This window comes from Diabrotica virgifera, chromosome 2 (genome assembly GCF_917563875.1).
Source record: "Diabrotica virgifera virgifera chromosome 2, PGI_DIABVI_V3a".
NCBI lineage: Eukaryota > Metazoa > Arthropoda > Insecta > Coleoptera > Chrysomelidae > Diabrotica > Diabrotica virgifera.
This window is the reverse complement of record NC_065444.1, coordinates 73712922-73739465: the sequence shown is the minus strand read 5'-3', so window position 1 is coordinate 73739465 and position 26544 is coordinate 73712922. Positions and strand designations below refer to the sequence as shown.

Genomic DNA, 26544 nt, shown 5'->3' with positions numbered 1-26544 from the left:
ATTATATCAGTATTATGTGTTTTAATTATAAATAAAAAATAGTGGATTTTGCCAAACATGTAAATACGAGGTTTGGCTCTGACGATGACGATACACCACACAACTAACATAACTATTCTTGAGAGGCTAGAAAAAGACAAGGAAATTAATTAACACTATAAAGAACATAAAATTGGCTTACTTCAGCCACATTGTGCATAATAAAAATACCGACTTCAACAGTTGGTTCTACAAGGCAAGATTGATGGCAAGAGAGGCCTTGGATATAGACATATATCCTGGCTGGCCAATCTTAGGAAGTGGACTGGTCTAACATCAACTGATCTATTTCGAGCTGCTATGAATAGAATAAGATGGGTCAATGTGATCGCCAACATCTCTAGAAGATAGGAACCTTTAGAAGCACTGATTCACAATATATATTTATCACACTCTAAATGTTATGAAAATTTCTCGACAATATCTTTAGCTTTCTATTCTATGTGTCTACTTCTTGTTTATTAATATAGCCACAGCACAGTAGGCTCTTTCTATCTTTGTGTTCTTTCTATTTGTCGAGTCTATCTTTTATGTTCTCTCAGGTCTTTGTGGATGCTACTGTCTCTAATGTATTAAGGACAACAATTCAACAATATTCCGTAGCAGCATCTTATTCTGGAATTGGATTATGTGTAAGTTACTTCTGCTGGCACAACTTTTGTATGCCGAAACCCCAAACTTAAGGATTTGATTGGAGAGCAGCATCTTATTGTCCTGTTTGTTGTTTTTGTATCCATTTGTGACCAGACATTCACTTGATATCAGTCTACCTGTTTTGGGGTCAGCCTCCACTTCTCTTATTCTTGGTTGCCATTCAAAAATTCGCTTTGTCCAACAGTTGTCTTCCATAGTATCATCTTGTTATGAATGTATAATTGTGGTGGAGTCACATCCAAGCAACCAATAGTCTTGGTATATTTTTTTTTCTTTAGGAGTAATATGGGTGATTTATATCACTTTATTGTTAGTTTCAATTTTGTGTCCAAAATTCTTCTCCGTCATGTGGTAGAAATATTTTCTAGATGTTCTCCAAATCTTCTCTATTTTGTTCATTACTGCTTGCACAGATGCAATAGTTATTCATAATAGGAGGATTCTTTTAAGCCATTTAGGTGAATTCTACAAAATTAGCCTTTTTGTTAACTGCTAATTTACTAAAATATTTCTCTATGAATTCTTGTTGAATATACTTGATTTTTCTCTTAGTTTCTGTGTGGCGTAGTTCAAAATAGTTTGATATGTAGGGTTTCTAGTCCTGTACCACAGTTTCCCTTTTTTCACATCATATTTCTTATTGGTTTTGTATAATTGTTGTCTTTAGTTCTTTGGGCAAATAGTGACCTAGAGAAGTCTGTAGTACATACTTTCTTCTTTAAAATAAATATATGAAATAAATGAATGATATATGCCTATACAACCAGTTGTTTGAGCATTTAGCAATGTATCACATGTAAATCAGCTGTTAAAATGTTAAAAGAAAAAGATTTTCTTAATAATTATATTTTGTAGGCATCTGTTTCATATATAGAAATTAATTAGTACAAATTAAAATTATTTACCAAATGCACATATAAAATGCTAATGATTATGATTATATTAATTACAACGTCTAAATTTATTTAAAAGATATCAGAAACATTCAGATAAAATTATTTCGTCTTGAATCACAACAACAAAACAAATGTTGTTGATGTTGTTGCATATTAAGTATCATAGATGAAACTATAATTAACAAATACCACATGTTTTGTTTGTTTGTACATTTTGAAAAATATATAGTTTTATTATTATTTCTTTACAGGGTGACAATTTGAAAACTTCCTATAGTTAATATTTTCATTCCTGTAAATATAATTAAGTACAGTAAATCCTCAATATCTCAATATCTTTCCGACATGATTGCTATGTTTTATGACATTATTTACTCTCTTATTGAACATTTCACTCCAGTTAAATATTTTAGTACTAAGAAATTTCCTTGTTGGTATTCTTCTGAGCTTAAGCAATTGTTAAACAAAAAATAAAAGCTCATAAAATTTTTAAAACCTTAAAGACTCCTGAAAGCTATGCTGATTTTTGTCATCTGAGAACTAATTGTAAAAATCTATCTAAATGCTGTTATGACAATTACATACGTTTCACCGAATTTTCTATACAAAATAACGCAAGGCATTTTTGGAAATTTGTAGGTAGCAAGCGTGAAAACAATTGTATACCTGACTCAATGACCCTGAATGACTCTGTAGCTTCATGTGGCAATGATATTGCCAACTTATTTGCAGATCACTTTTCATCAGTTTATAGTGATATTACTTTAAATTGCAATGTTGACCATATCCAGTCTAGACTCAATATCTCATCATATTGTATCCAGATTTCCAAAATTTACAAAAAGCTTTCATCATTAAGTGTCAACAAGGGTCCTGGGCCTGATGGTATACCACCTAATTTTCTTAGGGAATTCAGTTTTATACTATCGCGACCTTTGTTTCATATATTTAATAAATCTTTGGATTTAGGTCAGTTTCCAGACTTCTGGAAACTTTCTTATGTCACACCAATATATAAATCTGGTAATAAATCTAATATTAGTAATTACCGCCCTATATCTATTCTTAGTGTTATACCAAAGGTTTTTGAGAGTATTATAACTGATTTCCTCACCTTCGATAGCTCCGGGATCCTAAACTCTCAGCAATTTGGTTTTACTACAGGTAAGTCTGCTGAACTGAGTTTGTTAACCTATGTTGATTTTCTGTCTGAAGCCTTGGAAGAGGGACTTCAAGTTAACTCAATTTATACTGACTTTTCCAAGGCCTTTGACAGAGTAAATCATGAACTCCTGATTCGAAAGCTTAGCTCCTATGGCATAAGTGGACCTTTGTTGCAGTGGTTACGGAGTTATTTAACTGAAAGATTTCAACAGGTCCGAGTGAACCACTTTTACTCACAAACTTTTTCAGTTAAGTCAGGTGTACCACAGGGGTCCCATTTGGGTCCATTACTCTTTAATATATTTATTAATGATATTACCAACTGTTTTCACGATTGTAACGCCTTGCTGTTTGCTGATGACTTGAAGTGCTTTAAAGTTATAAAAAATCATTATGATGCTGCCATATTGCAATTAGAACTGACTAACCTCTTTGCATGGTGTTCACTTAACGGTATGAACCCTTAATTCCAGCAAATGTCATGTAATTAACTTTAACCGTACTCACCGCCCAATATTATCAAACTATTACATTGATGGCCAATTGCTCAACACTGTTAATAAAATCAAGGCCTTAAGGATTACACTGGAAAATTCTCTTTGTTTCAATACTCACATCATCAATGTCATTCAAACATCTATGAAAATGCTGGGTTTTGTAAAAAGAACAACTCGTGATTTTACAAACATATCCAGTATTAGAGTTCTTTACTTCTCCTTGGTCAGGTCTCACCTCGAGTATTGTTCTTCAGTGTGGTCCCCACACTACTTGGTCTTCATTAGGAAACTTGAACAAGTCCAAAATAGTTTCTTCCGCTACATTGCTTTTAAGTTTCATACCTATCAAGATTACACTGTATGGCAGCATCAACTGCAGGTCCCCTCTCTTGCAAGCCGGAGAAAACAAAGGGACCTTTTGCTATTATTCAAGATCTTAAATGGTATATGCAGTTGTTCTCAACTACTAATAAGATCGCACTGTCTGTACCACCTCGCACCACTAGACAAGTGCGAACATTTTATGTACCATTCCATAGGTTTAATTATTCACTTTTTTCGTTCGTACCCAGAGTCTTGAATTTAGCAAACTCCCTTTACAACTTACAACTCGTCGACAACTTCATCAGTCGTTTTAAAACAAATTTACATGGGATCAAAATTTGAGTGAAACGTCTGTAATTTGTTAACTTTTATGTTTGTTTTTATAATATTATTTCCTATTACATATTTACTTCTATATTATATTTATATTTCTGTATGTCTGTTTTTTATATTATATTATATTTTTATCTGTACACTATGTATTTATGTAACACTTTATGTTCAAATAAAAAATGTAATGTATTTTTATAGAATTGGGCTTGCCCGTAAAATAAATAAATAAATAAATATAACGAACTAATTGGGAGACTAAATCCGTTAAAGCCAAAAGTCCGTTATATAAAAATAGGTTTAAAATTAATCAAAAAACTTTTTTTTTTAAATATGTACACTGTATTTAGATATACATATAAGTAAATAACAAATAAAAAACGCTATTTAATTGTCTTTGGACATTTCTCGTGAAGTGATGTTGCTGTTTGATATCAACAAGCTTACTTTCAGTAATTCTGCTTTGAAATAGGAATCAAGTTTCGTTTGCACTTTTGAAGTTTGCTGTTTTTTTATAATTAACTCCCTAAAATTACGAAAATCCTTATAATACAATTGAATTTTGTAATCTGATGAATAATTAATAAATGTTATTAGATCGTCAAGATGCGATCTTACCTCTGATAACTTCATTTTTGGCAGTGTTGTTTTGTATTCTTCGCTATCTTGCCTTCTAAATCTATGTCTGCACCTTGACCATCAAACAATTTTTTCAAACCATTTTTTACTGTTTGCTCTTTCACCTCTTTCCATGCTGTAGCAAGGCTTATTTCCCATCTAAATACAGTAATCCCTCGTTATCCGCGGACTCATCAACCGCGGTTTCGCTTATCCGCGGTTGCGATATCTGTTGAATCTTTAATGAGAATATTTTATTATTTTTATATATTTTTTTATAATTTGACCAGTCGCGTTAAATTACTCATGATACACCACTGGCGCTTGTTCTTAGTAGTAATACTACGGCAATTAGTTTATAGTTCGGAAGGTTTAAAATACCGGCGAATGTAGACGCTGATCTCTGCGTCTTTATTTTTGTTGATATGAAATTGTTGTTGTTAAATTACTCATGATACACCACTGGCGCTTGTTCTTAGTAGTAATTCTACGGCAATTAGTTTATAGTCCGGAAGGTTTAAAATACCGGCGAATGTAGACGCTGATCTCTGCGTCTTTATTTTTGTTGATATGACGAACTGCTTATTTTATTGTTTCAATTATATATAATGTACATAATTTCATCATATTTCTTTCTATGTACTAATATACGTATCCAAATTGGGATTATATGTCATATTCTTCTTTGGATCGTGGATCCCTCGCCAACCACGATTTCACCAACCACACCTTTCTCTTCGAAACGTAACCCCCGCGGTTGAAGAGGGATTACTGTAGTTAATTATAAAAATGCCACAAGGAAATAGCTTCAGAACAGCAAAATTAAAAATTGTTGTTTTTAAATTGTAATATTTAAGTTTTGCAAGGTATCCTTGGAAGGTTTTGCAAGGTATTTTCCCTCTTGTATCCTCTGCATTATCTTCATACAATACAACCATTACTTCATGTAAATACTTTCTGCGATATATTCGCATGGTTGCCAAAATTATTCCCTGATCCATGGGTCGAATAAGTGATGTATTTTTTGGCCAAAACATACAACCAAAGTTGCCATCTTCTGAACGTAGAATATTTTCAGAGGGATGAGCAGGTCTAAAATCAATAAACATTTTACCTCTTCCGGCGGTATTCCCAGTTTCTTCTCTTGAATTTTCTTCACTGCAGGTACAAATTCTTTAAAAGACCAATTTTTGAAAATATCTGTGGTGAACAGCAGATGATGCATTATATCTTTTAAAACTCGCACAGTATAAAGAGGGACAGTAAAACCTCTTCCATGTCGGCACTTTGATCTCAAGAAGTAATACCGGCAGTACGCAATTGGTAATTCACCAGTGGTGAACAATGCGCGGTCGCCATGCGCGACTAAAGATTTTACTTCCAATTTTTCGGAGAGTGGTTCTACTGTCCCTCTTTATACTGTGCTCTAGGTTTACAAGATTTGCCAACAATTAGAGTCAATACATGCGATCCATCAGCCTTAGCACAAAGCAGTGCCGAGATCCTGTCCTTGCTAATTTTTCTTCCAGAATTCGATTCTTACAAATTATTTGTAAAATTCCGCATTTGGAGTACACGGGGACCCCGTTGATACGCAATGTATCTTGGTATGGGACGGGTTAAGCATGATAATATTAACAGAACGTTTTTAATTTTTTTTTACATTTGACCGGATTTTTGCCCGTTATATCCGAAGTCCGTTAAATAGAGGTCCGTTATATCGAGGTTTTACTGGTGTAAAATGAATGTTGTAAAAGTGGGTGAATATATTAACCTCTTGTAAACGCCGAAAATTTACCTAATACATAAAATTGCTCACATTTGTAAACATATTAAAACAAACAAAAATTAAAAAAGAGTCATTTAACGCCAATAACAATTTTTTATTTCAGGAATTAGTGACATCATGTCAGACTAATTAACATTTGCATTGCTGCTCTTAGAGTACAACAAATTGTATTGAAATTCTCTAATTATGGTAAATTCATGACAGTGGAGTGAGGCCCTAATTAGTTTGCAATACCCAGGCTAAAAACAGATCTCAAAATGAGCGACAGCGACAAGAAATGGTCATGCGAATATTGTACATATGAAAACTACCCTTCTTCTATTAAATGCACCATGTGCAGAGGTCCCAAACCTTTTGTTAATGAAGATATATACAGGTAAGTTTGCGTAATTTACTATTAGTTGCTCAGTTTCATCAGATATGTTTGTACTTGTATGTGGACATGAAAAAACAACAGTGAAGTGGTATGAACATGTAGTCCGAATGAGTTTTCTTCTTCTTCTTAGTTCAGGTGAAACTCGTTAATCTGTGGCACTTGGTCATACGACCTTTGTACCACACCTTCTCTTTTCCATTAAACTTTAATAAGCCCTGTTGCCTCGACAAAGGCCAACAATTTCCTTATTTAGTATGATACAATTGATCCAAAAGATGGCATAACCCAGACATCCAAAGTGAAAGTTTTCCTCCAACACCAAATTGTTCTATATGGTCCACATATTGTTCAGTAAACAGTTACACCATTTTGAGCGTCCTGTTTGGATGGGAGACGGGGAAGAAGTCGGTAAATTAGTAGTTTTTTTACGTTTTTCGTCAATATTTCTAAAACTATGCTTTAGCGTAGACAATGTTTTATACAAAAATGTTCTACATAAAAGGACATCGCACACATCTTATGGAAAATATAATGTCACTCAAATTCAATAAAATTTATACGAATAGATTCGTTTTAAATTAACTGTCAATTCTTATCATTGCGCCAACTCTTAATTATAATTAATTACGGCGCAAATTGCAATTAAAGTTTATCGAAATCACATTTTTGGAGTCTATAAACGTGTCAGTTATAATCACTATTGCTCTGGGTGCTATTCAAAACAGCTTAAACCCCGCTGGGCCTAAGCGGATTAGTGAAACTATTATAATAAGATGCTTAAGAGCTCGAGAAGATTTATGAACTAACTATAATTTGGGTATTTTAAAATATTTTTTCTCTCTCTAACTTATGTACCTACCCATTTGATTTCAGATTGATTTATATCAATTTCTGCTCTTATTATTGAAAATTAAGAGTTGGCGCAATGATAAGAATTGATCGTTAAATTGAAACGAATATATTCATATAAATTTTATTGAATTTGAGTGACATTATATTTTCCATAAGATGTGTGCGATGTCCTTTAAAACAAAAGAAGTCCATACATAATTGTTATAAAATCAACGGTTCCAGAGTTACGGAGGATGAAAAGTGCGGGTTTTTGATACTTTTTATATTTTTTGGGCAATTGATGACGATTTTGGGTGGTGATGTTGACTTTTCTTCAAAGGCTTATCACTAACATACCATCGGCCACTGAAATAGCAAATTCTATTTACAAAACACAATCCTGTTAAAAACAACTTCTTTCATCAGTAATAATATTATAAATTGCCCAAGAAATATAAAAAGTATCGAAAACCTCCACTTTTCACCCTCTGTAACTCTGGAACAGTTGATTTTATAACAATTATGTGTAGAACCTTTTTTGTTTAAATTTTATGTAGAACATTTTTGTAGAGAACATTGTTTACACTAAAGCATAGTTTTAGAAATATTGACGAAAAACGTAAAAAACTACTAATTTGCCGACTTCTCCCCCATCACCCCCCAAACCGGACGCTTAAAATGTGCACTATACATATAGCGCCGCCGCCTACGAAAAGTATAACTTCGAAAAATGCCGTTAAGAGTAGAACTTTCAATGAACGCCGCGAAAAATATTATTTTCGATTACATGATTGTGAAAATTATAATCCCTAATAAAGTGTTAGCGAAAAAAAATATTTTTTGAGGAGTATCGGCAAAAAACATAATTTCTGGTTGTGGGTCCCCGAAAATTATAATCAGTAAAAAGTTCTCAGAAATAATTGTTTTCGTCGGCAGAAACGAAAACAGAAAGGGAAATAATTGTTTTCGTCGGCATCTATTATGAACTAAATCTTTTCATTAGAAATATTTTGGGAGTTATAATCTTCGCGGACATGCATTTTAAAAAAATGTAATCGCCAATACTTATCAAAGAGTTATTATTTTCACTGGAAATGTATTATGAATCACATTAATAATAGGTATCAGCGATAGAACCATTTGGTGTTGGAGGAAAGCTTTTACTTTGGATGTGTGGGTTAGGCCTTTTTTTTGGCCAATTATACTATACTACCTCCATAACTTCGGAACCGTTCATTTTAGAAGGATTATGCATAGGGCCTTTTTTATTTCAAATTTAATGTAGAACATTTTTGTATGTTGTTGTTCATGCTAAACAGTCATACGACCTTTGTACCACACCTTGTCTTTTCCATTAAACTTTAATAAGCCCTGTTGCCTCGACAAAGGCCAACAATTTCCTTATTTAGTATGATACAATTGATCCAAAAGATGGCATAACCGATACATCCAAAGTGAAAGTTATCCTCCAACACCAAATTGTTCTATATCGTCCACATAATGTTCAGAAAAAGTCACACCATTTTGAGCGTCGGGTTTGGGGGGAGAGGGGGGAGAAATCGGTAAATTCGTAGTTTTTTACATTTTCGTCAATATTTCTAAAACTATGCGGTTTAGCATGAACAACCTTCTATACAAAAATGTTCTACATTAAATTTGAAATAAAAAAGGCCCAATGCATAATCCTTCTAAAATGAACGGTTCCAAAGTTACGGAGGTAGTTTACTATAATTGGTCCAAAAAAGGCCTAACCCAGACATCCAAAGTAAAAGTTTTCCTCCAACACCAAATTGTTCTATATGGTCCACATATTATTCAGTAAAAAGTTACATGCATTTTAAAAAGATGTGACTTTTTTCTGAACATTATGTAGACCATATAGAACAATTTGGTGTTGGAGGATAACTTTTACTTTGGATGTCTGGGTTTGGGTCTAGTTATACCATACTAATTGGTAGTTTTATGATCTCTTCTGGTTCAATCCTCATTGCCAGTGCATATTTCAGTGTATAATAGCAGTTTCTTCTTCTTTCATTTCACATTTTCTGCACCATGGTTCATTCACCTTACTTAGGTTGTATAGTACCCCAGGAATCATAGCCGAAAACGTATTTGGAAAATTGAAAAATTACTGGCCGTTATTGTTTAACTGGAATATCTGGAGGAGGTCAATAGAAAAGACACACCATCTTGTGGGTATCGAACTTTTTACTGCGTCATGTTTTTTTTATTAGCATTTAAGCAAAAAAAAGTAAATTTTTTCATTATTGTGAAAAACTTTGCATTGTCTCTTCATTGGGCTTGCGATCACTGAGCTTAAATAACTGTCGATGCAACTGATGATGATGATGATGACTGAGCCATAAGTAACTGTCGGTCATACACTGATGTGTAAAACAAACAGATTATTTTTGGATTCAACTACCAGGTTTTAGCTACAACTCATCTGAAGTTCCAGAAGAGTCGCTTAGCGCTATTGGTTATAATGTTAATATGAGTGCTCCAATTGAGTTTCATATCCGGGGTTACCCTTAAATACTTGACCTCATTGGTTCTTGGTCTTTCTAGTTCCTCTCCAAATAATTTCAGCTTACTTAGTCTGAATGGTGTAAAGGGACTATCAAGAATCGTGACATTGGAAACTCGTATATAGAAGAAAGCAAGGATAATCAAAAATAAATTGGAAAACTAACATCAGAAACATCAGAAAAGATAAGGAGAGTTCAAGAAAACTTGTAGAGAAAAGAAGCGATGACAGACGCTATGAAACCATTGTATACCGGGTGACAATTTGAAAACTTCAAATTGTCACTCTGTATATCAAATTTGTTTTTTTTTTCTAGGTTACATGATGATACACACAACACCGAAGACAAATTCCCTTCCAGTATAGAGTCGGCAGCAGGTCCAATTGAGAATAAATCAAAATGTACAAAATGCTCCTTCAACCTGTCTGGAATATGCGTAAACTGTGGCGGTACCTCCGTATCGTCACAGACTTTACACGAACACATTCAACCGCTGCGAATCTCCCAAAATTCCGATCTTGCCCAAAGTTTGTCCCGGTCGAGAAACAACAGTCCCCCCGCTAGTGTAACGAATATAGAGAATGCTCGAAGATCGTCACAGTCAAAATGGATGTGTTCGGTAAGTAGTTGATTTAATACAGGGTGAATTATGAGTTATTATGAATAATGTTAGAAGGCCTTCAAGAAGTGTGCTCTCAGGTTGGGTTAAAAATGAACATATCTAAAACAAAGCTAATGAAATGACAACTGGGTCCCAGTGAAAACATTTTTTTTTGATGGCATGGACTTTATGTCAATCAGCCAGTCACAACATGACTACTATATCAAGAAGATTACATATTTAAAGACTGTAAGTCCATAAAATATCAAAAACGAAGAAAAATTAGTTCAATAGCTGTTGAGAGGTAATTTATGTACTGAAATAAAGAGATGGTACTAAGCTAAGGTAAGCTAATTATAGCCTCCTTTCAACATCATAGGTGTGTTAAAAAACGATCTGCAAAAATTTAATAACAATAAAAATAAGATAAGAATAATAAAATAAGAATAATAATAAACAAGACGGTGAGGTCCTCAAAGTTCCATAGCAAGTTTTTTTCTTTGTTTTTATCTTCCGCGGCTCCCTACTCAATTCGAAAGCCGCCTTGCTATGGACTGTCCAAGTTGCTCACCATATTTTCTCTATATACATACATACACATATACACACATATACTTTTACTACTTGACACTACAAAACTATTTTGGTACTTGACAGAAACATCACCAACGCATTATATATACTCTTTTGTCCATTGGCTAATATACTAAGGATATTAAACGGAGCTGGTATCTTAAGTCTATGTAGCTGCTGAATAAATCGATCTGTTTCATTCTTATATTTTTGGCATTCAAAAAAATATGATCTAAATCACCTTTTTTATCACAATTTGGACATCGATCATTTTCGAGAACACGAATTTGATGCAGGTGTGTGGGATAACAGGCGTGACCAAAACGAAGACGTGTTATAGTTGTGATGTATTTTCTTGAATAATTATATGGCGGGAACCACGTTCTATTCGGTATTTTCTTTTGGATACTACAGTACCTAGAAGGGTTGGTATAAGTATGATGAGACCAACATTCATTCCAAATTGTGAGGTATTTCATTTTAATATAAGAGACTGCATCACAAAAACTTAGAGGATGTTTATTAGGCAAACCATTTTTTTAAACTTTTTTCGCCAGCATATCAACATGCTCATTATGTTCAAGACCGATATGTGCTTTAACCCAAACAAAATTCATCTTTTTATTAACTTTATGTAGTTCCAAATATAATTGGAGGAGTAACTTGGGTGCTTAGTCAAAACCAAGGAATTTAAAACGGACAAGGAGTCCGATATAATTATTGCAGAATCAATTATAGATTGACTTACATACGTCAAAGCTTCGTAGATTGCAATAGCTTCAGCACTAAATATAGAAAATATGTTATCTAGTTTGTAGGAATAATTAATGTTTTTGGAGGGAATATAAAAAGCACATCCTACACCATCCTCGGACTTGGAAGCATCAGTATATAGGGTGAGGCAGATAACTGGCCTATTAGAAATATCTCGAGAACTAAAGGCAACAGAATAATGAAAATTGGAATAAAGGGGTTTTAAGGGATGATCTATTAAATGAAAATATTTTCATCTCTTTTCAACTTCCGGTTATACCGGAAGTTGCTTATAACTTGGTTTTTTTAAATGGGACACCCTGTATATTTTTCATTTTTGGATTCTCCTCAATATCTTCTTTCTTAAAATATGAGATTTTGTAATATTATACAGGGTATTTTAAAAGATATTTACGTTTTTTTATTAATTTCGTAGCAACATTCACACCCTGTAGAATTGTAATAGTTTGATATTAAAAACTCTGCTTACGTTCAAGTGATTTTTAATATAGTCTATTATCGTTAAGAATCATTAGTATAGCTAATTTTGAAATATTAGTATACAGGGTTGGTCGAAACTCGGAATGAATATTTTCTGAGTTTTCTTAAATAGAACACCCTGTATTTTAGTATTGTAATGAAATGATATTTCATAGTACTTTTTTATTTTATAAGTATTCCCTATACCTAACTGCTTTAATTTGTGAGTTATTGGTGATTCAACCTAAACATTAATTGCAACAAAAAATACGTAAAATTTTATTAGGATGGCCATGAAAATATTCAATCACAAACAATTTTTCAGAAATAAATACATATTAATCCAGACCGATCCTTAAAATTACCAATAATGTTTTAGCTATCAAAATAGCTACGTAGTTAAGATTGTTGGTGCTACTAACAATTAAGCACAAATTAAAGCAGTTAGGTATAGGGAATGCTTAAGAAATAAAAAAGTACCATAAAATATCATTTCATTACAATACTAAAATACAGGGTGTTCCATTTAAGAAAACTCAGAAAATACTCATTCCGAGTTTCGACCAACCCTGTATACTAAAATTAAAAATTTAGCTATACTAATGATTCTTAACAATAGTAGACTATTAAAAATCATTTGAACGTAAGTAGAGTTTTAGTTGTTAAACTACTACAATTCTACAGGGTGTGAATATTGCTACGAAATTAATAAACAAACGTAATTATCTTTTAAAATACCCTGTATAACATTACAAATCCTCATATTTTAAGAAAGAAGATATTGAGGAGAATCCAAAAATGTAAAAATATACAGGGTGTCCCATTTAAAAAAACGAAGTTATAAGCAACTTCCGGTATAACCGGAAGTTGCAAAGCGATGAAAATATTTTCATTTAATAGATCATCCTTCAAAACCTCTGTATTCCAAATTTCATGATTCTGTTGCTTTTAGTTCTCGAGATATTTCTAATAGGCCAGTTATCTGCCTCACCCTGTATATAGCCACAGATTCTTCAAAGCTTGCTAGTATAGAGTTTAATAAGTTAATATTAATGTGAAAATTATCACTGTATGAAGGTTTTACAATCTTGATATTCAGGAACAATTAATTATAATCATCAAGGTCAGATAGAATTGGGCTGGGGTAATATCACTAAGGATATCTTGATTTAATTCTAGCGCAATACACAGTAGTGAAGAACTTTTCTTCAACCAATACTTATTTTTAAGATCGTATTCATTTAATATTACTATTCTCGAATATAGACTACTGGTGGTTTTTGATATCTTGAAAAGAAGTTTGTCTGCAAGAAGCTGCCTTCTGTGATTCAAATGAGGCTCAATAGTTTCTACATGAAGATTATTAACTGGAGTTGTTTTCATGGCACCAAGACATACACGTAGGGTTGAATTCTGCAATACATCTATTTTGTTTAATATCTGTGAACAAGCAGATCCGTACAGGACACATCCATAATCCAATATTGATCTGATATAGGCACGATAGAAAAGTAATGCGGTTTCAACGTTGGCTCCCCACCAAGTTCTAGTGACCAGTTTTAGAAAATTTAAACCTTTCATACGTCGGTCTAACATGTAATTGATATTATGCATTTTCCAAGTCAATGTTCTATCATGTACCATGGCAAGATATTTGATTGAGTCTTTCAGGGGAAATTGATAAGAACCTAGGGTAATGTGACTTAATTTAGGTACCTATGTTGTGTCTACTGAAAACACAAATTTCAGACTTGGAATGGGAAATCTGAAGACCATTTGCTGTTAACCATTCTTGAACAACACCAAAGATATCTTTAAGAGAAGCCACAAGCCATCTAGTATCAAATTTCTTATTTTCAGTATATATGCAAAGGTCATCTGCATATTGTACTATTTTAAATGGAATATGATTAAAACTTAATTGGTGTAAATCAACGGTATACAGGTTAAAGGGCTCAAAACTGAGCCTTGTGGAAGTCCGTTATTGTTATTTCTTGGACCCACAATTTTGAAAAAAATATTAAAACGGACCAGAGTTGTAGCGAGCTAAACGCAAAAAACGTGATTTAATTTTTTTTATTTTTAGGGTACAATTGTGATTTTGACAATATTCCCCCACCTAAAATTTAAAATAAATTTTATTTTCGTTTTGATCACGGTGAAAAACATAATCTAAGACCAAAATTAGCCATTCACCACCCATGGTCAGTATCTGGAAAAATAAGCGTTATATTGGGGATTTTTAATGTCGACATTAAAAATTGCACTATTCTTTTCTATAAAACATTTTGATCTAAAACTTACCAAGAAACTTCTTTGTACTCTCTATTTTAACATAAACGTGATTAAGAATCTAAATTTTAAACTTCGTCACACAACTTTTGCGATTAAACTTTGCAATGGACAAATCCGCACCTTTTCCTTTGAAAAATTCATAACATTTATCAGAATAAGAATAAAAGCTTGAAACAGGTACCATTGTCTTCAGAAATGTTAGAGCTATTATACTGTAAAAATTTCAGAAAAAAGTATTAAAGTGGAACAGAGTTGTTGCGAGGTAAACCCAAAAACGTGATTTTATTTTTGGGGTAAAATTGCGATTTTGACAATGTTCCCCCACATGAAATTCAAAATAAATCTGATTTTCGTTTTCAGCACCATCAAAAACATACAGTATGACTAAAATTGGCCATTCACCTTTCCGTGGTCAGTATCTCGAGAAATAAGCGTTTTTTTGGGGTGTTCCGCTCGTCTAATAAATAGTATTGTTACTCTTCTTTAAAGAAACACTTTATTCAAACAGTAACAGTATTACAATAATTTATAAATTTTACAACTTTAACATAATGACAACTATAAACTTCAAATACAACAACTCTATAAACTGTCAACTTTCGATGTTTATATTGGTTTCTATACATTTTCTGACGTTCTAGAATTCTAGACGTCTCTGGACATAAAAGTAAACAGTGCCACAAGTTTAAGGTCCAGGACTGTACTAGCTCAATGTACCCATGTGTCCAGTAGCGTGGCGGTTACTGTATAATATATTAATTTATAAACCGGTTTTCAGCTTTGTACTTATGAAAATTGGCCAAGGTCTATAAAGTGCGCTATGTGTGGAAGTGGTAATCAGCGATCCCAAGCATCTAGTCTAATAATTCCTTCACCAGATCAAATTGCAGAACCAGATTGTAATCAAGATGATAGGTTTAAGGATTATATTTTAGGTAAGTTTGCATTATTATTAAAGTGTTTTGTGATACATTTGCGAAGAAAGCCTCAAAATTGATTGTTTATAATATATAATCTTAGAACGTTCAATGTAGGTGTTCTAAACTTTCTTGTTGGCTAGTTGAAGGACATGCATTGCACAGCAATGTAACTACTCGAATCTTAAGATATTATAAAAAAAAATTAACTGCCATCTGAGCTATTAAAAAGTCTTCTTGTTGATATTTATAATGAAACTTTGTTCATTGTTAAAAAAGAAAATTTATTATTCAGAGCTTACGTCACATACTTCAATAATTCAAATTATCGAAAAGATAGATTATTTAAGGTTATGTTTCATGATGTCAAAATATTGCGCGCGCGTACAATCACGGCAATATCACTTCCAGTACATACTTTTTATTTGGAATGATACACCTTTTGTGGGTGATTGAACACGGAAATTATTATAGCCACTTGATAAAATAAAACTTTTCAATTGAAATGGTTTATAACTACGCTAGAAAATATTTTATATGCCATTTTTTATATTTTATTATGTTAACACGCCGTATAAATAATTTTCCTCCTCTTCATGTATTTTCGATAGATCTCCTTCACTTTTCTTTCTGAAATTGTTTCACGACTGTCGATGTTTAGATTAATCTCTCGATCAAGTAATAATTTCGTTAAAAATTAATTCGTTTTGTAAATTTACAAAAAAGAAATTCGATCGCGCTGATATCTAGCGAATATTCAGTCCAATCATAACCATTAAGACAGTATCGCGAATTTTCCGTGGGTACTGTGTTGTGATTTTCTTTATCACGTTTTATTTCTATTATGAGAAAAAATCTAAATTTTAATCAATGAATATTTTTATCTAATACGATATCAATGTCATAGTTGATTATTTCGTGAACAGATTAACGGAATCAGCTAATTTTCTTTAATATTTTAGATTTTTCTTTAGTATTTACACAGTTAGCAAAGTTTTACCCAAACTTCTTTTTTGAAATTATAACTGGTGGAAGAAAAGAAATGTTTTTCTTATGTTAAGTGTGAGACACCCTGTAGGGAGGACAAAGTACAAGTGTGACTATATGTCATGGACCTATAAATAAAGGTCTTTATTTATAGGTCCATGCTATATGTACATCGAAATCGTATTATAGTTTTATGCTTTGTGAACAATTTGTTTTTTGAATATCCCTAATATCTTTAGAAACAAAGAAAATAGACGGTTTTATTACTTAACATGTGTTTTAAGTCAAACAAAAGTTTGAGACACCCTGTAGGGAGGAAAAGGTACAAAGGTACATCGAAATTATTTTGTAGTCTCATATTTTGTAAACATATTATTTATTGTTTAATTTTTCTGATATCTTTAATAACAAAGAAACTAGACGGTTTTACTCACGACACGTGTTTTAACTGACGAACATGCGATACGTGAGGGTGAGGAGGCCATGTCTTGTCATACACTGAGATGAAATTATTTCCTATATATTCTCTATTAAAGGAATAAAGTGTTCAGAGAAAGAAAGTCTGTGTAATGTACCTCTCGCTATTTAACCCTTAGTCTCCCCACGGTGCTTTAAACTTTAAAGTACATACCACCAAATTCTGGTACCTTTATATGCCAAGTATTGAAGTAGATCTAATTTGAGAATGTTCTGTGGAATATCATTTATTAGTAGTTATCAGGTGATGTTTTACATCAAATGTAATTTAAACGATTTCGTTTTAAATACACAATAATATTTGTAGGTACTCTAAAACTCTAAAGGATCGTTGAAAAAAAACAACGATTATATCTTATTTAAAAGTACCGTTGGTAAGTAATTTACAAAAAAAATCTAAACGTTGTGGGAGACTAAGAGTTAAAGAGCCTCCACATAGACACCAAATCCGTACTTACTCTCAAGAAAATTCCACCCAAAACATCACAGAGCCTCCATTAAACAATCTCGTCTCTCTTATGTTGCGCAGTGCATACCGCTCACCTGATCGACAAATTTAATAACTCTAAATAGGTGTCGATTAGAACCGTTTACGTTATGTGCCTTTCTGTTTTTAAAGTTTTGTTGACTGTTTTTTTATTGTTAATTTGATTTTGTTTCAGTTAACAACACATGTTAAAGAATAAAACCGTCTATTTTCTTTGTTTGTAAAGATGTTAGGGACATTCAAAAACCAAAATGTTCACAAAACAAGACTAGAATACTATTTCGATGTATACCCACACTTGTATCTTGTCTTCTCTACAGGATGTTTCAAACTGAACACAAGAAAAACATTTCTTTTCTTCCACCCGGTATAAGTTCAAAAACGAAGTTTGAGTAAACCTTTGTCCAACTGTGTAAACACCAAAGAAAAATCTAAAATAATAAAAAAATTGGCGGAATCCGTTAATCTGTTCACGAAAAAAGCAACTATGAAAATGAGCATAATTTTAGAAGGTGCGTAACTTTTGAAACTATGTACATTTTTTTTGAAAACGATTTGCAGGGTGGAAATCAAAACGTCAAAATCTTCTTCTTCTTCTCTTCATTTGAATGGCCTTAGCTACTAGGGCTATCCGGCCAGGATCCGTGAATATAGACTTGAATATTCAAGAGCCGTACCTGAGGTACATCTGGGCTTAAGCTCATAGCTCCTGAATCTGAAATAATTAAGAGATAAAAAAAACTTTGTAATTGTTTATAAGTTCCATAACTAAAGTTCTACTATTAATGGTCTAGTACTACCACGCAAAACCGCACTAAGCACAAAGCACATGCATTGCAAGCAAGCATAAAGTCTAAAGTTTTTAAGCAAGCTACACACGAGTCATTGTTGATGTTAAAAACTTTTGCACTGCGATTAATGTCTTTGAGTTTAAATTTTTAAACAACACATCAGTTAATGTCGGATCACGTTCTAGTTCCCTTCTAAGCAACTGGGACTCTCTTTGGAACCTAGTACATTCCAATAAAACATGTTGTAAAGTTCCTACACTGCCACATAAACACTGGTTTGAATTCACTACCTTCAATCTAAATAAATGTACAGGAACACTACAATGTCCACTTCTCATACGACACATTTGTGTGATTATACCTCTCCCCAGGTTGGGAAATTTTGTAAACCATGCCTTTTTATATGGAACTGTAACTTGTAAGCAATAAGTAATTCCTTTTGCCTGTCCTATTTGTTGGAAACGATTTTCCCAACCAATCCATAGATTTTCTTTATATTTAATTTGAAAATCTTTAAAGGGGGCCTTTGGTTTTTCACTAATAGGCAGTTTTCTTCCAAGATTCGCAAGATGGTCAGCTCTATCATTCCCAATAATTCCAGTGTGACTTGGAATCCATGCAAATTTAATTTCTCTTTGTTGTTCAAAATCTTTTTAAGTAAAAATGTAATTGTCATTATAACCAACTGTGTCTAATACCATTAGTCTGGGCTGATTATCGGAGAATAGGCCATTTTTGGGAAAAGTTATTTACCAGCAATTTTATTGCTGAAATCGCAGCTTATGATTATATATATTAATAATATAGGTATGCAAAGTCCGCAGATAGTGTGCTACTTTTGTTATAAACAAAACGGCGCCCGAAAATCGTGTTTTTTTCAATTATTGCTCTATAACTCCGAAGATTTTAACTTTACAACAAAAACACTCAAATAAAAATTCACCGCAATTAAATTCTACATAGAGATATGTTTTTTCAGATCTTCTCCGACGAAAATTTTCCTCGGAAAATGCGGGTTTTCCCAACAAAATCTTTAATTTTCAAATAAAGTTTTAGATAAGTAATTATCTACCAATAATTAAATAATTTGGTGACTTAAAAGCCTTCTTGGTTTAGATTATAGTTCCAGAAGCTGGTGAAAATTGAACGATTATTTTAGCAACAATTCAATTGTTAATTAATAATTTACGGTCGCAATAATAACCAAAATAATTATGATACACTGATCAAACTTTGAAATCTTATAAAGATGAGATGCCTATTTAACATTTTGTCGACAAAATATACATTTTTTATTTTTTTGCATAATCTTTAAATGTTAAAAAAAAATAGTTATAAACAAATTAACGTTTCTCAGAAAGTTTTTATTTATATTTAAATTTTAAAAAATAGTTAATATGCGTATTTCAAATATCTTGAAAATGAATGCCTTAAAACTTTTTTGCAACCATTTGCAAAAAAGTTATGAAACAGCAAAGTAAACATACGATTACTACGTTGTTTATAATTTTTTTTAATTATTTTAAAGCGTAAAAGTGAGTTTAAAGTACAAGCTAATTATTTACAAAAAAATATCGATTATTGGTTTAATGGTTATATTTTAATTAAAGATTATAAATATATTTTTTTGTAAGTTACACGCGCGAAAGTAGACTAATACAGTACTGTAGCTAAAATTTTCACTCGAAGCGATGAACGCCGCGCGACGTACACTTAATAAATAAAATTATAGTATTATGTATGCTGCGTGTCAGTCGCTTCGAGTGAACATTTTAGCTCCGGCTCAGTATCAAGCCTACTTTCGCGCTAAAAATTACAAAAAAAAAGTATTTTTAATCTTTGATTAAAATGTAACCATTAAACTAATATTTGATATTCTTTGTGAGTAATTAGATTGTACCACAGACTCACTTTTAAGCTTTGAAACAATTAAAACAAATTATAAACAACGGAGCAATCGTATATTTATTTTGCTGTTTCATAACTTTTTTGCAAATGGTTGGAAAATTTTTTTAAAGCATTCATTTTCAAGACCTTTGAAATACGCATTTTAAGTATTTTTTTAAATTAGAATATAATAAACAATTTCTGAGAAATGTTAATTTGTTTACAACTATTTTACAACACTTAAAGATTATGCAAAAAAATGAAAAATTTATATTTTGTCGACAAAATATTAAATAGGCATCACATCTTTATAATCTTTCTAAGTTTGATCAATGTCTCATGATTATTTTGGTTGTTATTGCGACTGTAAATTGTTAATTAACAATTGAATTGTTGCTAAAATATTCGTTTAATTTTCACCGGCTTCTGCAGTTATAATCTATACCAAGAAAGCTTTTATTTCACCCAGTTATTTAATTATTGATAAATAATTACTTGCCCAAAAAATTTATTTGAAAATTCGAGATTTTGTTGGGAAAACCCACATTTTCCGAGGAAAATTTTCGTCGGAGCAAATCGGCAAAAACATGCCTCTATGTAGAATTAAATTGGGGTGAATTTTTATTTGAGTGTTTTTGGTGTAAAGTTAAAACCTTCGGAGCTATAGACCAATAATTGAAAAAAACACGATTTGGTGGCGCCATTTTGTTAATAAAAAAAGTAGCACACTATCTGCGGACTTTGCATACCTCTATTATTAATATATAGGATCATAATATTCGATTCCAGCAATGAAATTGCTGATAAATATCCTTTCTTTGTACTTTACTAATTAGACCAGCGTATTATAACTATTTTTTTTTTCAAAATTTAAAGATTATGCAAAAAAACGAAAAATTTATATTTTGTCCATAAAATATTAAATAAGCATCTCATCTTTATAATCTATATAAGTTTGATCAATGTGTCATGATTATTTTGGTTATTATTGCGATCGTAAATTGTTAATTAACAATTGAATTGTTGCTAAAATATTCTTTTAATTTTCACCGGCTTCTGGAATTACAATCTATACCAAGAAAGCTTTGATGTTACTAAGTTATTTAATTATTGATTAATAATTACTTACCTAAAACTTTATTTGAAAATTAGAGTTTTTGTTGGGAAAACCCGCATTTTTCTAGGAAAATTTTCGTCGGAGCAAATCGGGAAAACATACCTCTATGCAGAATTTAATTGCGGTGAATTTTTATTTGGGTGTTTTTGTTGTAAAGTTAAAATCTTCGGAGTTATAGAGCAATAATTGAAAAAAATACGATTTGTCGGCGCCATTTTGTTTATAAAAAAAGTAGCACACTATCTGCGGACTTTGCATACCTATATTATTAATATATAGGATCTTATAATTCGATTCCAGCAATAAAATTGCTGGTAAATAACTTTTCCATGAATTTTGCTAATTAGCCCAGAGTACATATAAATAATATTTGTTTAATCTTATCATGAGCCTCTAATAATTGATCAATTTATTAAAGGAAATTGAACTGAATACTTTCAGATTCCGCTACAAGTCCAAATAATTTAGAAAACGAACGTAAACTCAGGCACGTTCGGCGGAACGCCGATTGGCGCTGGCTGAATGCTTGCATGGGCGTGATAGATGGGGATCCCAATCCCGTCGAAGCTTACCTTAGTTCCGGAGGTGATCCCGCCCGAACACTTACAGCAGCAGAAGTCACTATGTTGAATAGAAGCTCTGCGTTCGATGTCGGACATACTTTAGTTCATTTAGCTATAAGGTAAGTGTTTTAGCTTATAACATATATTTTTCCAAATATGTAAGTTGAATATCTCTTTCTTCTTTATGTACCATGACCTTCTAGATCGTTGGCCATCGTAATAAATAGCATGCTTATGTCAATACCATACCAATCTCGCAGGTTATTTAACCATGAAGTCCTTCTTCGTCATGGACTGCGTTTGCCTGCTATTTTCCATTGCATAATATTTTGTAGCAACCTATATTTGGGACCTCTCATTACATGTTCGAAATACCCCAGCTTTATCTTCTTAATGTTTTTTATAATCTCAGTAATCTTGCTGAGACGTTCTAGTATTGTTGAGTTGAATATCGTTATATGTTGAATATCGTCTCTCCTTACATCTACACTTTCACGACCAAAATCGGTAAATATTTCCAATCGATGGAACCAAAACCATCTTTACTCCACATCAAAACTTTCTTTCCCTTTCAGATTATTAAAGACAAAATTCGAAACGATAACATTTGAACGTTTGAACTTAATTGTCCTCATTATTGCTACATTATTTCACGGTTTTTGCTGTACATTTTAAAGAACCGCTTGGATTGACATGAAATTTGACATACGCATAGCTAACATGTCAAAGAAAAAAAGTAGAGCTGTGTAGTTCGTGAACGAACTAGTTCAAAAGATCGACTCTCATAACTGAACTAAAAGATTCAATCACAAATATTAAAAAGATCGAATCATATCGAACTAAACGTACTGTCTGCAACACACAAACACAACGCAACGGACAGAGCGAGAGAGGAAACGATGGAACGATGTCGATATTTTGGATTGTCGATCTCGATCTTTCAACGATTTCAATCCATCTCGCCAACCGCAAGCAAACGTTTGTCGAGGTCGAGCTGGATCGAAGTAAATTAATATTTAAACATTATTTAAAGAAAAAGCGTCATAATTTAACCCCACGAGGAAGAGTGAGATGCAAATTCGGTTTACTGTTACTGAGTTTGATTATTTGATTTGATATTTGATGGATTTAGTTACGACCTACTAGCGAAATAGAAGTAAAGGTTGCGTTAAGTAAGGGTTCTTTTTCTTTTTCATTTTATGAAAATGAGATGCATGGAGATGCGATGGAGGGCTAAAGAAAGAGATGCTGAATAATGTCCTATACTTTTCCATTAAATTTTTTAATAACCGTTATTTTATAAAACCGTTATATTGAAAGATTTATTTCGAGGAAAAACTGAAAACGTGAAAACCCAGCCTTTTAGTAAACAGTAACAAAACAAATACAATTTTATAGGTTACTTTTTATTTTTTTATATTTACAAAAATATTTAATGTCATTTGTCAAAATAAACGATTCCTGATTGATCTACTTTGAACTAATTTATATTTGATTCTCCCATCTTAAAGTATGTCGTATGAATCATCAGTGAACTAAACGAACTACTCTTTTGTACTATTCATTTTAATGACCGAGATCGAAAGATCGAAATCCACGTAGTGAACTAAACTTCCCAGCTCTAAAAAAAAGTGATATGGTGCCAATGTGTGCTTTTGCCCTCGGGCACAGATTAACCCAACACAGATGCGAAAGCTATGCTATGATTATGGAGACCTACACAGAGGAGAGGAATCGAGATAGGACGACCTTGAAATTTTTGTACACGATTTTGCCTGTTTGCTTGGTTTCTCGCTAGGGCGGCGGTGGCGTAGGCATAGATGCTAGTTTTGCATTGGAGTGAATGTGAAAACTTCGAAAATAATTAATTATTCGTAGTTAATATAAGATTACTGGTTTTGGTGGTTAATATTATTTAAATATGAGTGCCAAGAAAGCTTACACTAAAAGAACTTGCTTCGTACCGGGATTTATATCGAGTTATCGTTCCGATAAAAAATTCAAAAGGGAACTTAAGGAAGTTAATAAAGACTTTTTATAAAGATTTGTCTTTATGTTATTTATAACGTTCATGGATTATACCTATTCGTTTGTATGTTATTTCCTTCGGTGTAAATAAAATTTGTGTATTACTTATTATTGGTTTTTATTTTAATCTGAAAATTATAATGTTAATAGTTATATAGAGGATCTTGAAAGATTTTCTGTCGAAACAATGCATTTTTTGAGACAAAATATTTCACAAAAATTAACATTAATTTTATAAAAGTCAGACTGTCGTCTGTAGTTAATTTACATATATTTTTATTAACTAAATTTAAACATCTGATAGATAAGCTTTCAGAATATAGATATGAAGTGTTCAAAAGAAAAAGCATTTTAAATTTTGATATTATTATAAATTAGTTAAATAACTTTTTAAAAACAATTACCTACAGTTAAGTTAAATTTTTTCAACTAACAAACTTTTTGATATCAGTTACAAAGATATTAACAAATTAATTTGCGGTTGAAATACCATTGGTATATAAATGTGGCAGTTAGATAATGTGACAAAATATTTCCGCTTCAAAATAAGCTGTCCTACATATTAAAGTAATGACAAATTTAATTTTGATGTCACATCTCCATCTACAATGGTATAAAAAGAATACACTTTTTACCACACGTCGATATGTTATAAGGTTAAAATAATTTATTTTTGGCATAAAACATATTCAGCTACAATCCACCAATAAATTAATGTCTAATTACGCTAAAAACAATAATAAAATGAGTTAAATAATAAATAAGTCCATAAGAGCTAATGTATTTGTAGCACCTATTCGAACACTTGCGCCTCTAGCGGCGATTGCTGAAAGTTGAATTAGAGGTTGAAAAGTTAGCCCACAAACGATGCATTGCGTTTCCACTCCTTCTTACAGGTCTCCATAGCTATGATGCCGGTACAAAAATTGGTAACCTTGAAACTAAGGAGCACAGTTGTTGTGCCGGTGTTTGTACCAATACAATTGATAACTTACAAAATAGTTCATTTGGTCTATAATACTTACTTTTACACCTGATTTGATATTTACTATATTTACACTAAAAATTAAGACAAACAAAACTTAACAAAACATTGGTCATTTAATAAATTTCTGTGTTAAACGAAAAAGGAAATAAAAATAAAATATCTAACAATAAAACACTGAAAACGTTTGTTTTCTATACTTCCACAAAATTTATTATAACTAAGTGACTACAGCTGTTTCGGCGGAGTGCCTTTCTCAAGTGATATAGTTTACAATGTGTTTGCCTTTTTAAGTCTTCAACTGAAGAGGTTGAGGAGTGGGGAGCTGTTTGTCTCGAGTTGGTCATTCAGAATTATATCTGTATTTTTCAGTTTATTAATTTCCATAGATTCTAAAAAAGATAGCTTAAGGCCTTTATTTTGAATATGTAGAATTTGAAACTCTTCATTGAAAGAATGATTATGATCTAGAAGGTGAAGTGCGTATGTAGAAGTGTCTATTTTTCTATTGTTGAATGCCCTTTTGTGTTCTGCTATCCGTTTGTCAAAAGTTCTGCCAGTTTGACCGATGTACGTTTTCGGACAGTCACCACAAGTTAGTTTGTACACACCACTCTGTAGTTGCTTTCTCTTTCGACTTTTATTGTTCTTAATATATTTGCTTAAGTTGTTGTTAGTTCTGAAAGCTGGTGTTATTCCTTTCTTTTTTATGTATCTGGCTATTTTTGTTGTTATCTTGCCAGTATATGTGAGAGAGCAGAAGGTACTGGGTTCTTTCTGTGGTGGTGGATACACTAATTTCAGGGCTTTCTTATGGAGTTTTTGGTTTAAAATTTTGTTAACTGTTTGTTCGTTATAGCCGTTGTTTACTGCTATTTGTTTAATGATGTTTAGTTCTATCTCGAAGTTATTTTTTGTCATGGGAATTTCTGTCAGTCTATGTATCATGCTATGGTAGGCTGCTAATTTGTGTTGTGTAGGATGGGATGATGAATTGTGTATAGTTGTGTCAGTATGGGTAGGTTTATGATATACGGAGAACTCATGTTTGTTGTGTAGTCTGGAAATCGTTACATCTAGAAAGTTTATGGAGTTATTCTGTTCTGTTTCTATTGTAAACTCAATATTATTATGAAGTGAATTAATATATGATAGAAATTGGTCAAGTTGTCTGTTAGTTCCTGTAAAGCATACTAGTATATCATCCACGTATCTCCACCAATATAAGAACTGTTTAAATACGGGATGTTTAGAAATTGTTGTTTCAAGTTGGTTCATAAATATATCTGATAGCAATGGGCTTAGAGGATTACCCATAATAAGTCCTGCACTGTTGTTTGTGTATATTTGATTATTGAATTCAAAATAGTCTTGATTTATGCAAATTTCAAGAAGGTGTAAAATTTCAGATGCAATGATCGGATTTGTACTATTATGGTCTAAAAGATTCTTAACTAAAACAAAAGTTTCTGTAGGAGGAACACTAGGAAAAAGATTTTTTACGTCAAATGAAATTAGTCTGGAGTTGTTGGGCAATTGAAAATGTTGTATTTTATT

The 26544-nt window shown here is 32.2% G+C and overlaps 1 protein-coding gene across 4 annotated transcripts in view; it reads left to right on the top strand.

Annotated features, from left to right (window-relative positions):
• The window catches only part of LOC114329480 (ubiquitin thioesterase trabid), an 80381-nt gene that overhangs the window by 18546 nt on the left and 35291 nt on the right, over positions 1-26544 (top strand). For all 4 annotated transcript variants that reach the window (XM_028278605.2, XM_028278602.2, XM_028278604.2 and 1 more), the window contains exons 2-5: positions 6415-6687; positions 10362-10665; positions 15527-15683; positions 21853-22093. In XM_028278605.2, the coding sequence (XP_028134406.1) occupies positions 6569-6687; positions 10362-10665; positions 15527-15683; positions 21853-22093 (821 nt within the window). In that variant the 5' untranslated portion in view covers positions 6415-6568. The remainder of the gene's footprint in view (positions 1-6414; positions 6688-10361; positions 10666-15526; positions 15684-21852; positions 22094-26544) is intronic.